This window comes from Diabrotica virgifera, chromosome 5 (genome assembly GCF_917563875.1).
Source record: "Diabrotica virgifera virgifera chromosome 5, PGI_DIABVI_V3a".
NCBI lineage: Eukaryota > Metazoa > Arthropoda > Insecta > Coleoptera > Chrysomelidae > Diabrotica > Diabrotica virgifera.
The window spans coordinates 89,773,147-89,787,098 of record NC_065447.1 but is presented as its reverse complement, the minus strand read 5'-3'; the positions used below and the strand labels follow the sequence as shown (position 1 = coordinate 89,787,098).

Sequence of the window (13,952 nt, the reverse complement as noted above, 5' to 3'; positions counted from 1 at the left end):
TAAATTTTGAATTTTAGTATACAGGGTGGGTCGAAACTCGGAATGTTTCTGAGTTTTCTTAAATGGAACACACTATATTTTAGTATTGTAGTGAAATGGTATTTTATGGTACTTTTTAATTTCTTTAAGCATTCCCTATACCCAACTGCTTTAATTTGTGCTTAATTGTTAATCACACCAACAATCTTAACTACGTAGATATTTTGATAGATCAACCATTATTGGCAATTTTAAGTATCAGTCTCGATTAGTATGTATTTATTTTCGAAAAATTATTTGTGATTGAATATTTTTACGGCCAACCTAATAAAATTTCAGGTATTTTGTGTTGCAATTAATGTTTGGTTTGAATCACCAATAACTCACAAATTGAAGCAGTTAGGTATAGGGATTGCTTAAGAACTTAAAAAGTATCCTAAAATAATATTTGATTACAATACTAAAATACAGGGTGTTCCATTTAAGAAAACTCAGAAAATGCTCATTCTGCGTTTCGACCAACCCTGTATACAAAAGAGGAAAAATTTAACTATACCAATAATTATTAACATAGTAGACTATATTAAAAATCATTTGAACATAAACAGAGTTTATTATGTCAAACTACAACAATTCTACAGGGTGTGAATTTTGCCACGAAATTAATAAAAAAAAACGTAATTATCTTTTAACCTACCCTGTATAATATTACAAAAACTTATATTTTAAGAAAGAAGAGATCAAGAAGAATCCAAAAATGTAAAAATATACAGGGTGTCCCATTAACAAAAACGAAGTTACAACCAACTTCCGGTATAACCGGAAGTAGCAAAGAGACCAAAATATGTTCATTAAATAGTTTACAGCTCAAAACCCCTGTATTCCGATTTTCATAATTTTCTTACCTTGAGTTGTCGAAATATTTCTAATAGGCCCTTTATCTGCCTCACCCTGTATATAGTTATATTATTATATTAAATATAGTTACATGTAAATACCTACACATTATAACTATATGAAATATGTCCACTGACAATAGCCATTTTCTATTTATTAGATTCACTGACAGTAGGTACAAAGGGTACCCCCCGTTAAGTTAGGCAAAATGCCCTCACTCCCAGAATTCAATATATTTATTTTTTTTACGTTCTATGCAATTAAAAAATGAGATAACGCGGATTTTTAAGTCGCCACCACCCTTACCCCTCCCCCCACAGCCAAAAAGGTAGATTTTTAGATTTAATTTTTTTTAGTTGGGTTGCAATTGATTTAAAAATTTCAAAAAATTCACACATGTACCTGAGACTTTTAAAAAACATGTCTATTTTTTATGGACCCCTAGGTCGAGTGTACATAACCTCAAAAATTTTTTAAAGCTTATAACTTTTTCTTGGAGGTGGATGCAGGTCAAATTTTTTTTGCATTTTGTGTATTTTATCAAAAGCTATCTCTCTGATTTTTTCAGATTTTTCCGTTACCTGCTCCATCTTGAAAAATCCGGAAAACTGTTTTTTTAAGGGGTTTTTGGGGATTTTCTCCATTTTATAGACTGCAACATAGATCAACTCAAGGTTTTGTTAATAGATTATGTAGAATTTGAAATAACTGAGTATTTTAGGACTATCAAAAATTGGGCAAAACACGCCAAGCCCCACAAAAACCATGTTTTTTTAAGTTACATAAGGGTTTTTGTTGGCTTAATGATATTTTTTGAGGTCGATACAGCCTAAAAATTTTGAATTTTTTTCATTTTTTTACTTTATATGTGATTAAAAAATAAGACTCATCGCATTTTTAGCCCACCACCCCCTCCCCCTGCCCCCACAAAAACGACAATTCTTCCATTTTTTTATTTAGTTAAGTTGCAATTAATTTAAACATTTTATGAGGCTTCTAAAAAATATATCTATTTTTTATAGACCCGTAGGTCAAGTGTACACATAACCTCAAAATTCCTTTTTTATTTTTTTAAAACGTATTTTTGACTTCGATACTTGTTTTATCGATATTTTTTAGAACGTCCAATGAATTGTACATCTCTCTCGCGGACGACCGCCTCAACACGTGCTTAGCGCTCATTTTTAATTATTAAAATTAATAGTTAGTAATAAAATAATGACAAAAATTTCTTCAGGCTCTTGTAGGGGGGGGGGCTTTAAACTTTGATTTGGTTACTTTCTGACTTTCCTAATAATAATTTTTAATCGAGTTATTAAGCCTTGAAAATGGCCATTTTCGCGTTTTTCAAATTTTTAATCGCGTGTAACTCGACAACAGTCAATTTTAGAGCAAGATCACAAGAGACCTTTTTTGTTCAGGTTGATCCAGATAATCTAAAACAGATTTGTCCGAAGTGAAAAAATTGATTTTTTTGAATTCGTTTAAAAAATTGTTTAAACAATTTTCCGACCGCGGTACAGGTGAATTTGTTTAAAGGACCTGTTTTTGAGTAAGTTTGTGCAAAAAAACGAATCGGAATAATTTACCTAACAGGGACAAGCATACGTCGTGGACTATTTGCATTATGAGCCAAATGTAGATGGTTTGGAAAACATTAAACGATAGATATCTATGTCTTGTATATATCTTGTAGATGCGAGTTGCGCAATCGGCAACATAACCATAGGCTGTTCTGTTGTTCCCATGTAGCTGCCATAGTATAATATTTATGGCATGGAAGATATTCTACAAAAATCATCATGCCAGCAGAATATCTTGCAAAACTGTTTGACAATACAGATGTTATACCTGTAATAGACGAAGACAGCGATGAAGACTTTAGAACTGTTAAGTGTAATACCAACGAATATACCTCTCCGAATACTCTATGAATATACCTATACGGAGCTATATATTCTTTGGTAATACTTTCCTCATTATTTTTATGGTGTTTTATGTGGCAGTAAACGTGAAGCAAAGTGTCATTATAGGCAGAGATACATATAGGTTATGTAGATGGTACAAGCAGATGTTTGAATAATTAGAATATGTATAATGTAAGGTAATATTAGGGTACCTACTAAATACAAACTAATGAACAAAGGACAAAATGTTTTGATTCACAAAACTACAAGAAGTATGATATATTAAAATGTACTTTTTGTAATTTATAATTTAATAATTATTAACTATTCTAAATGGGAAATAAGCCACAATTTAACTAAAAAATGATTTTATTAAGGTTTCGACGTCCACCACGTTGTAAAAATACAAAATATTAATAAATTAAACAAAAATGTAGCTTGGTAAAAAATCTTATCTTAAAAATATCTAATAATTTAATTTAATCTGACTTATTTATATAGATCGCCCCGAACCCTTTTTTCAGTGCGTCACAGATTATCGGATTCTCTCTAACGCATTACAGATGGAAAATAAAATCATTGTTTAGTTAAATTGTGGCTTATTTCCCGTTTAGAATAGTTAATTACAAAAATGCCACAAAGAAATAGCTTTAGAACAACATTTTCGATTTAATTGCAAGCCAACTTAAAAAAATAAAATCGAAAAATTTACGTTTTTGGATGTGGGGAGGGGTAATAGGGGAAGTGGGCTAAAATTGCGGTGAGTCATAATTTTTTAATCACATAGAACGTAAAAAAATAAAAAAAAATATTCAGGCTGTGTCGACCTCAAAAAATATTATTAGACCCGCAAAACCCTTACAAAACTTTAACTAAATAAAAAAATAAAAGAAATAACGTTTTTGTGGGGGCAGGGGGAGGGGTTGGTGGGCTAAAAATGCGATGAGTCTTATTTTTTAATCACATAAAGTAAAAAAATGAAAAAAATTCAAAATTTTTAGGCTGTATCAATCTCAAAAAATATCATTAAGCCAACAAAAACCCTTATATAACTTAAAAAAACATTGTTTTTGGGGGGCTTGGGGTATTTTGCCTAATTTTTGATAGTCGTGAAATACTCAGTTATTTCAAATTCTACATAATCTATTAACAAAACCTTGAGTTGATCTATGTTGCAGTCTATAAAATGGAGAAAATCCCCAAAAACCCCCTAAAAAACAGTTTTCCGGATTTTTCAAGATGGCGCAGGTAACGGAAAAATCTGAAAAAAATCAGAGAGATAGCTTTTAATAAAATTTACAAAATGCAAAAAAAAATTGAACTACATCCACCTCCAAGAAAAAGTTATAAGCTTTAAAAAAGTTAAAAAAAAATTTGAGGTTATGTACACTTGACCTACGGGTCCATAAAAAATAGACATGTTTTGTAAAAGTATCAGATACATGTGTGAATTTTTTGAAATTTTTAAATCAATTGCAACCCAACTAAAAAAAATTAAATCTAAAAATCTACCTTTTTGGCTGCGGGGGGAGGGGTAAGGGGGGTGGCGATCTAAAAATCCGCGTAATCTCATTTTGTAATTGAATAGAACGTAAAAAAATAAATATATTGAATTCTGGGAGTGAGGGCATTTTGCCTATCTTAACGGGGGGTACCATTTATGCTTATAATTTTTCAGAAACGAATAGAACTTGGATTGACTATTTCTTGTTATAGTGCGGCCGATATGTGAAACAATTGCACATTTAATGATACAAGCATATAATTTGGACCACATATACTACACCTATAAAGGTTTAAATTTAGATATGAGGCCATTTCAGATTTTGGCTTTTACAAAAATGGCGGGCATTCAAAATTGCGACTATACATATGTGTTTAATAGTATCATAACTTTTGAACGAAAAGTCCGATTTCAACCAAATTTGGTATATAGGTTCTCTTTTTGATTTATAAGATGGATGTGGTGAACCGGAAGAATCGGTTTACCAGAAGTTGTGTTTTTACTGGTTGTTTATGTAAAAATATGTTTTTTTTTTCAATTTTTTCAATTTTTTCCCTCTGTATATATTAATTTTTCAAAAAGGTAATACCGCAATTGAAAAGAGCGTAAAAATATTTTGTAGAAAATATTTTGATCTTTTTAGTTATGTTAATTACCATTTAATAAATGCATAACGTATCTTCACATGTACCTGTGTGTGGCAGATTGGTGCAAATATTATAAGAAATATTGTGCATTTAATGGTAGAAGCATATAATTTGGACCACATGTACTAAGCACATCAAGGTTCAAATTAAGATATAAGGCCATTTCAGATTCTACCTTTTACAAAAATGGCGGGCATTCAAAATGGCGACTATACATATGTGACTAATAGCACGATAACTTTTGAACGAAATTTCCGATTTTACCAAAATTTGGTATATATGTTCTTCTTTTGATGTGTAAGACCAAGGTCTTGAACCGGAAGAATCGATTTACCAGAAGTTGTTTTTCACCGATTTTTATATAAAAGCATGTTGGTTTTTACCAGTTCTTTCACCCTGTATATATTAATTTTTCCAAAAAGTTAATACCGACGTTAAAAAGGGCGTAAAAATATTTTTTAGGAAATATTTTGAACTCTTTAGTTATGTTAATTACCAATAAATAAATACATAACGTATTTTCACATGTACCTATTCACCCATGTGCGGCCGATTCGTGCAAATAATATAAGAATTATTGTGCATTTAATGATAAAATCATTATAATTTGGACCACACACACTACACACACAAAGATTCAAATTTAGATATGAGGCCATCTCAGATTTTGTTTTTTTTTACAAAAATGGCGGGCATTCAAAATGAATCTGCCGCACATAGGTAATAGGTACATGTGAAGATACGTTATGCATTTATTAAATGGTAATTAACATAATTAAAAATTTCAAAATCTTTTCTAAAAAAATATTTTTACACTTTTTCAATGGCGGTATTACCTTTTTGAAAAATTAATATATACAGGGTGAAAAAATTGAAAACAAAACCAACATATTTTTACATAAGAAATAGTAAAAACACAATTTCTGGTAAACCGATTCTTCCGGTTCAGGACTTCAATCTTATGCATAAAAAAAAAGAACCTGGATGCCAAATTTGGCTGAAATCGGACTTTTCGTTCAAAATTTATCGTGCTATTAGTCACATATGTATAGTCGCAATTTTGAATGCCCGCCATTTTTGTAAAAGGCAAAATCTGAGATCGTCTCATATCTAAATTTAAACTTTTGTATGTGTAGTATATGTGGTCCAAACTATATGCTTCTACTATTAAATTCACAATAATTCTTATAATATTTGCACGCATCTGCCACACATAGGTACATGTGCAGATACGTTATGCATTTATTAAATGGTAATTCACATAACTAAAAAGTTCAAAATATTTCCTAAAACATATTCTTACGCTCTTTTCAATGGTGGTATTACAATTTTGAAAAAATACTATATACAGGGTGAAAAAATTGGAAATAAATTATTTACATAATATAAAATAGTTTTACATAAAAACCAGGAAAACACAACTTCTAGTAAACCGATTCTTCCAGTTCACGACAACGATCTTGTAAATCACAAAAAGAACCTATATACCAAATTTGGTTAAAATCGGACTTGCCATTCAAAAGACATCGTGCTATTAGTCACATATGTATAGTCGCCCATTTTGAATGACCGCCATTTTTGTAAAAGGCAAAATCTGAGATGAACCTCTATATGTGCAGTATATGTGGACCAAATTATATGCTTGTATCATTAAATGTGCAATTCTTAATAATATTTGCACGAATCTGCCGCACTATTATATTTTTACAATAAATAAGAATTTGGTAGTAGTAGGCAACCAATTATTCAGCCTAGGAGTACACTACACAGCATTTAGGTATTTTTGTAAATTATTATAATTTAAATCTCGAGAAGTTGATAATTATATTTTTTACTCATTAAAATAAAAAAGGTCGTAGAAAAAGTATAGTCTTCTACTTGCATGTAATGGATATTACTCACTCTGATGAATTACGACACTCGCCTACGGCTCGTGTCGCAAACTTCATCATCGTGAGTAATAGCCATCATTACATGCTCGTAGAATAATATACTATTACATGTGGGTATGGTTCCAAAAGACTGGAACAATGCAGTGATAGTATTGTTACACAAAAAAGGTGATATTACTAAATTAGAAAATTATTGCTCCATCAGCCTCTTGACACATATGTACAAACTTTTATAAAAAATCTTAACGAATAGACTAACACCTAAACTTCATTTCATCAGCCCAGAGAACAGGCAGGCTTCAGGGCAGGATATGGTACAAATGACCATTTGCATACCATAAAGATTTTAATTTTAATTTTAATTTAAAAATACATCGAGTACAACATACCACTGGTTCTTGCATTTGTCGATTACGAGAAGGCCTTCGATTCTGTAGAGTTTGAAACAGTACTGGAAGCCCTGAAGCAAAGCCGAATAGACTACAGGTACACGTCACCAATCAAAAATCTATCTGAGAACGCTACATCAAGAATACGACTAAACGAAGAAACAGAAAAATTCAGCTTCGGTAGAGAAGTAGGACAAGGAGACAATATTTCACCAAAATTGTTCACGGCAGCTCTTCTTCTTCTTCTTCTTCTTGTAATAGGACTATGTCCTGTTTCTTCTGTTACAGTCTTTGCTGCGATCCGGAGCTCCAACTCTCGTACCATCGTTTTTTGGGTCTTCCTATGGGTCGCTTGGTGTTGGGCTTCTGTGTTTTCGCCCAATGCGCCATACGTTCAGGGTCCATCCGATCTACGTGGTCTCTCCACATGCGTGGTCGCGCTCTTGTCCATCTCACTACGTCTTGAACGCCTAGCTCTCTCAATGTGTCTTCGTTTCGTATTCTATCTCTGAGTGTGATACCTCTTATATATCTTAGGGTCTTCATCTCTGTTGTTCTCATTATTTGTTTGGTCTTTGTTTGTTCTTGTTGTCTCGGCCCTTGTCTCAGCTGCGTAAGTCAGTACGGGTCTAACACATGTCTTATAAATGCGGACTTTGCTTTCGGTGCTCATATATTTGTTCCGCCAGATTATATCCCTCAGAAAACCAGATATTCTCGCTGCTTTCGTTGCCTGCTGTTTTGATTCTTGCCACAGATGCCTGTCGCTAGATATTTCCACACCTAAGTATCTACACTCCAGTACCTGTTCGATTATATGGTCGTCCACTACTAATTTACATCTAATTGGGTTCCTGGATATTACCATCGATTGGGTTTTCTCTTTGGATAGTGTCAGGTTATACTTTTCGGTGGTTGTCTTGAATTTTTGTAGTAGGCGTTGTAAGTCATCTTCGTTTTCGGCGATTAAGATTGCATCATCTGCGTAGCAAAGTATTCTCATGGTTCGGTTACCCATTTTGTATCTCTGATTCATTATGTTAACACTACCTATAACTTCATCCATTATTAAATTAAATAGGCATGGACTGAGGCTGTCCCCTTGTCTAATGCCTGCATTGATTTTGATTTCTTCCGTGAGCCCGTGTGTGATTTTAATTCGTGTTATGTTGGATCTATTGAGCGCTTTGATTATGTTTCTCTACCTCTGACCTATGTTTTTCTTTTTAAGGATAGTGAGCACGTCCTTTAATCGTACTCTGATGAATGCTTGTTTCAGATCTAGAAATCATATGAACATGGGCTTGTCGAATTCTATTGATTTCTCAACTAATTGTCGCATTATGAAAATAGCGTCTATTGTTGTAGATCTGTTTGGGCGAAAACCCTGTTGTTCTTCCGATACACCGGCTTTCTTATATATTTTTTGGGATATAATTTTTGTCAATAGTTTTGATGTAGAATTGAATAGTGTAATTCCTCGGTAGTTCGTAGGATCTGTCTTTACGCCTTTCTTGTAGATGGGTATTGTTAAACTCTCTCTCCATTCCTCTGGTACTGTCATGTTGTTTACAATTTTTTGGAATAATGTTGTTATCTCTTCTATTATTGTTGTACCTCCGTATTTAATTAATTCATTTGGTATATTATCCGGACCTGGTGATTTTCTATTTTTTGATATTTTGATTGCTTCGTTTACTTCTTCTTGGGTGATGTTGTCATTCTCTGTTCCTTCTTGGTGAATGTTTTGTAGGTAATTTCTTTGTACTTCATTATTATCGTCGTTATCGTCTTTGTATAGATTCTTGAAATGAGTTACCCATTCTTCTGGTTTTATTGCGTTAATTTGTAATTCTTCGGTAACCGGCTTCTTCCTGTTCCTCAACATGTTCCATACCTTCCTTTGACCTCCTCGTAAATCATGTTCCATGTCATTTGAGAATTTTTCCCAATATATTTGTTTTAGATCTTTGATTCTGTTAGTTGTTCTATTTTTTTGATTTATATTTTTGATACTCTTCTGGGGTCCTATTGTTAATATATCTTACGTATGCATCTTTCTTCTCTTTGCTAAATCTTTGACTTCCTATGTGAACCATGGTTTTTGGTTTCTGTCGCTGTTTAAGTCAATTGTTCTTTCTCCAATTGCTTCTTTTGCACTACTAGTTATATGATTTTTTATTTTTTCCCATGCTTCGTTTATATTGTCTGTGATTTCAATAGGACTAAGATTGATCTTTTCCTCAAGTCTTTTTTGGTAGAGATCCTTAGTACTTTCGTCTTGTAGGGATTTTATGTTGAACTTGGTGATGTAGTTAGGTGGTTTCTTTCTCTCTATTATATACGCGTGACGGTACTTCTATATGACCATTCCGTGTTGCGTTCCCACATTCGCAGACGTCATTGTGCGTACGTCAAGTACTTCCCGTGGGTGAACTTTTCTGTTGGTTATCACATAGTCAATCATCGATCTGTGGCTCCTTGTGTTAGTGAATATATATTTATGTTGTTCTTTGTGGTCAAAGTATGTATTGTTGATACGCAACTCGTTGTGTGCACATATCTCTATTAGTGAATATCCGTTATCATTTGTTGGTGCTTCGTTGAACTTGTGCATTATTCCTTGGATGGGTGTATTTCCTATTCTTGAGTTGAAATCTCCCAACAAGAATATTTTTTCTGATTGTGGCAATCTATCTAGGGTCTCTTGAAGTTTAAAAATTCGTCTCTCTCGTTCTTTGGTTTGTTTACATCTGGTGCATAAATGCTAACAATATGGATTTTTTCATTAGCTAACTTCATTGAAATATCCATTATATGCTGGTTGGTGTAATTAACCTCTTCGATGTTATTTTCAAATTTCCTGTTTACTAATATGCCAACACCTGCTTGTGCTCTAATTTATACGGCAGTCAAGAGTCAATATTTTAAAAACACCCAATACTAAGATATAACGCGATTGGCTTATGGATGATGATAATGATAATGAATGGTAAATTAAAGGGAAAGTCCCAGTGGATGGCTTTATTCGAGATTCGATCTGTATCAGTCAACCTGTTTGTTCGAGTAGGGAAGCCATGTTGCTCTTTAAGTATGAAAACCTGTTAAATATCATCGATCTAGTGTCGCTTTACATTTAAGAACAAGAATAATCTCGTGATTTTTTAAATGACATATAAAGCATATACATATAAACGTCCCCCAAATCGCGAGAGAGTATCACGTGATCTATAATCATTGTTACACTCCTAACAGATATATCGTAGACTCAACATTTGCGATATATCGTCGACCAAGAAATAGAAGGCTTTCTGTAATAAACTTGTTAGTAATAAACTGTACTAACGGAACCAATGGAAACTATCCTCCGGTTGTTCTTCTTCTTTACGTGCCATCTCCGCGACGAAGGTTGGCAATTATCATTGCTATTTTAACTTTTGACACTACATCCCGAAAGAGTTCAGTTGAGCCGTATCCAAACCATTCTCTGAGATTTCTCAGGCAGTACATTTTTCTTATGCCTATGCTGCGCCTTTCTTGAATCTTTCCCTGTATTTTTAATTTTAGGAATTTATATCTGTCGCCATGTGTTATATTGCCCAGATATTGTAGTTTTTTTTATTTTGATGGAATTCAGTGTCTCTCTGCTGTTCTCTATTCTTCGTTGTACTTCTTCATTGATTATTCTGTCTGTCCAGGACATTCTTAGCATTTTTCGATATGTCTACATTTCAAATACTTCCAATCTGTTGAGACATTGTTTATTAAGAGTTCATGTCTACACACGATATGTACAAGAAAACAAAAAATACATAACACTTTAGTATTCGTTTTCTAAGATTTTGGCTGAGGTATCTTATCTGGTTTTTGGTGTAGGTACAGTAAAATCTTCAACTAGCCTAGGAGGTAGTTTTGACTTATTTGTTCACATATGTTTACATGTACATATCACTGTTTAAACCTGTTATGTTTATTTTTAGAACCAATACAATATGTAACTACAACAGAGGCTTTTGTTTTGATCCCAAGATAAGTCCAACGTATGCAGTTGTATGGAAGGTGGAACAGATCAAAGAAAAATGTCCTACAAATTTAGAACGAGTATTATCTGCTGCAGTAGATATTTGGAAATTTGTTCCACAGAATCTTCAGTACTTGTTTTATTACTCCCCAAAGTTAGACGAGGCATTTTCTCTCAGACTTACTACGACCTCGCAATGTCATAACAAACGTATGTGGTTAACCGAAGATATGCGGTATATAGTAGAAGTAGAAGATATTAACAAATCTACCGTAGTGCCAGAATTTAGTATTGTACCTAAAATGACTTTACCATCGAAGAGTGTGGTCAGCGAAAAAATTTTAAAAGATTGTGATTTAAAGTCTCTTACTTTAGATTTTGATACACAATTTCTATCAAACTATTTTGCGGACTCTGAGAATGTAAAGACAGTCTTTAGCGTATATCGAAATTATATAAATAAAAACAAACTGGCTATAGATGATGTGAAAACAAAAGTTTCGAACAATGATGCTTATTTAAAAAAACAAGCAACAGTGTTTGGAGCAGAATTTAGAAAGACCAAAGTTACGATAAATTCTTTGATAGCAAATGTCGACACTTTAAAAAACACAAACAAAAATTTTGAAAAACTATCTCAGAGGATCGACTCTGAAGAAATCTTTGTCAAAGTTGGAGGTGTGGAAAAACATTTTAAAGATTTAGAAAACGCAATTAAAGAGATTGAGAATAACGTTGTTAAACTTAATAAGATCTCTTTTTATTCGCAAAATGATGTAGACCAAAAATTTCTTAATTTTTATAAAAACGTTTCAAGCAATATTAAAACTCACGTTATTAATGTAGATAATGCAAACGTGGCTCTAGAGAAAAGTATTTTGAATAAGCTGAAACCGGTAGTTGAATCTGCTAATAAAAACTATAATACTTCTGTAAGTAAAGTGGAAGCACAGTTTAACAAACTTAAAAATGAGTTTGCTGCAAATAAAGTTGCATATGATACGAGAATTAAAAAAAGCCTTTTAGAATCTAGCACCGCTTGCCTCTTAAACATTAGTATCGTTGATACCAAGGTTAAAAAAATGGAAAATGATTTACAAAATTACAAAACTAGTAGCAATATTAAACACGAGAATCTCTTTAATGCTTTAAATAAATTAAGCCAAGATTTGAAAACAGAAATAAATAAACCAGAATATACTAGCAACACAACTTTTAACCCTGTTATAAATGATTTAAAAAGTAAAACTAAAGCTTGTTGTGCAAACATTGATAGCTTAAAATCAAGCACTACAGCTTTAGTGGGGAGCCTACAAAAAGAAATGAAAACAAATATATTAAGACAAGATGATTATATTAAAATATCTAGAAAAAACGACGATAATTTAAATAAAAGGATAAGATCACTTGAAGAAAATATCAAACAGCTACAAGAGACTCATAATGTGCGCAAAGAAATCCATGATTATTTTTTTACTTCTACCAATAAAACCTTTAAAGAATTTACTGTAAAACTCGCTAATACGAGTAAAATCATTAAAGATTTGCAATTGCAGAGTGAAGCCAATATTTCTAAAAAAGTGGATTTCTTATTTGTACCTGTAAATTCGAAGATCAAGACTTGTTAGGATGAAATAAAAAATGTGGGGAAAAACGGAGAGAATTCTTATAAGGATTTAAAAAATACAATAAACCAAGAATTGGATAAAATTTCCGTGGTACATAAAGCGGATATTAAGGATCTGGATACAAAGTTGAAACAACACAAAAACAACAGTGATAATAGTAACAGAAGTGTGAAGGTTGATGTTGATAACCTCGAGAAAACACTTATTTCTATAGACAAATTGCTAGGCAAACGTCTGTCATCTTTAGAAACCGAAATTTCTCTCAACATTAGCCCTATAATAAAATCTGCTGTAAACAAAATTGATAAGTGCAAAAATGATGTAGACGAATTTAAACACGATTATTCCAAACTATTGGATGATGTGAAGAAAACTACACTTAAGAATATAACAATTATATCTGAAAAGCTAGAAAAAGAGATGAAATCTTTCAAAAACTCCTGGGTAAATCAACTAAAGACATCTGAAAATAAAATGAAGGATATTGAAACGAAGTTGGGTTTGTTCAATACAGCTTATGAAAAACCAACCCATACCAACAGTGAAGAAATAGCAAAATTAAAAAAGAATGTAATCAATGTTGATAACATATTACAAGATTTTTTACAAAACTTTAAAAACAATGTTTTGAACGTCACAAATAAAACAGTTGAAATACTATCTACAAAGAACGCTGAATGTAAAAAAGATATCAACGATGTTGTCCAATCTTTAGGCCATTTGAAAAAGATAGTTGATGATTATTTGCGGGAACAGATGGTCATAGAAAACAATTTATTAAGAATTAATACAACACTTTTGACTTCCAGTGATAATCTTAATAAAAAATTTGAATTGTTAAACCAAAGTAAACAAACGTCTGAGGAAGCTAAAAATTTATCTGAAAATCTTAATAGATACAAAAAAGAAAGTGAACAGTTTTATAATAATACAGGATCTCAATTAACAGAATTGTTGAAAAACATTACCAATCTTCATCAAGTTACAGAAGATATCACTAAAAATTTGGAAAAGGATTTAAACCCTGAGCTAAAATTATTAAAGGACGAAAATAAAAATTACTTTAAACGATTCGCAAGTCTTGAAAA

The 13,952-nt window shown here is 32.2% G+C and overlaps 1 protein-coding gene across 2 annotated transcripts in view; it reads left to right on the top strand.

The window, feature by feature from the left end:
• The window catches only part of LOC114340838 (uncharacterized), a 56,684-nt gene extending 43,814 nt beyond the window's left edge, over nucleotides 1-12,870 (top strand). For both annotated transcript variants that reach the window (XM_050650220.1, XM_050650221.1), the window contains exon 3: nucleotides 11,196-12,870. In XM_050650220.1, coding sequence (XP_050506177.1) covers nucleotides 11,196-12,864 — 1,669 coding nt within the window. In that variant the 3' untranslated portion in view covers nucleotides 12,865-12,870. The remainder of the gene's footprint in view (nucleotides 1-11,195) is intronic.
• The last annotated feature ends 1,082 nt before the right edge of the window (nucleotides 12,871-13,952 follow it).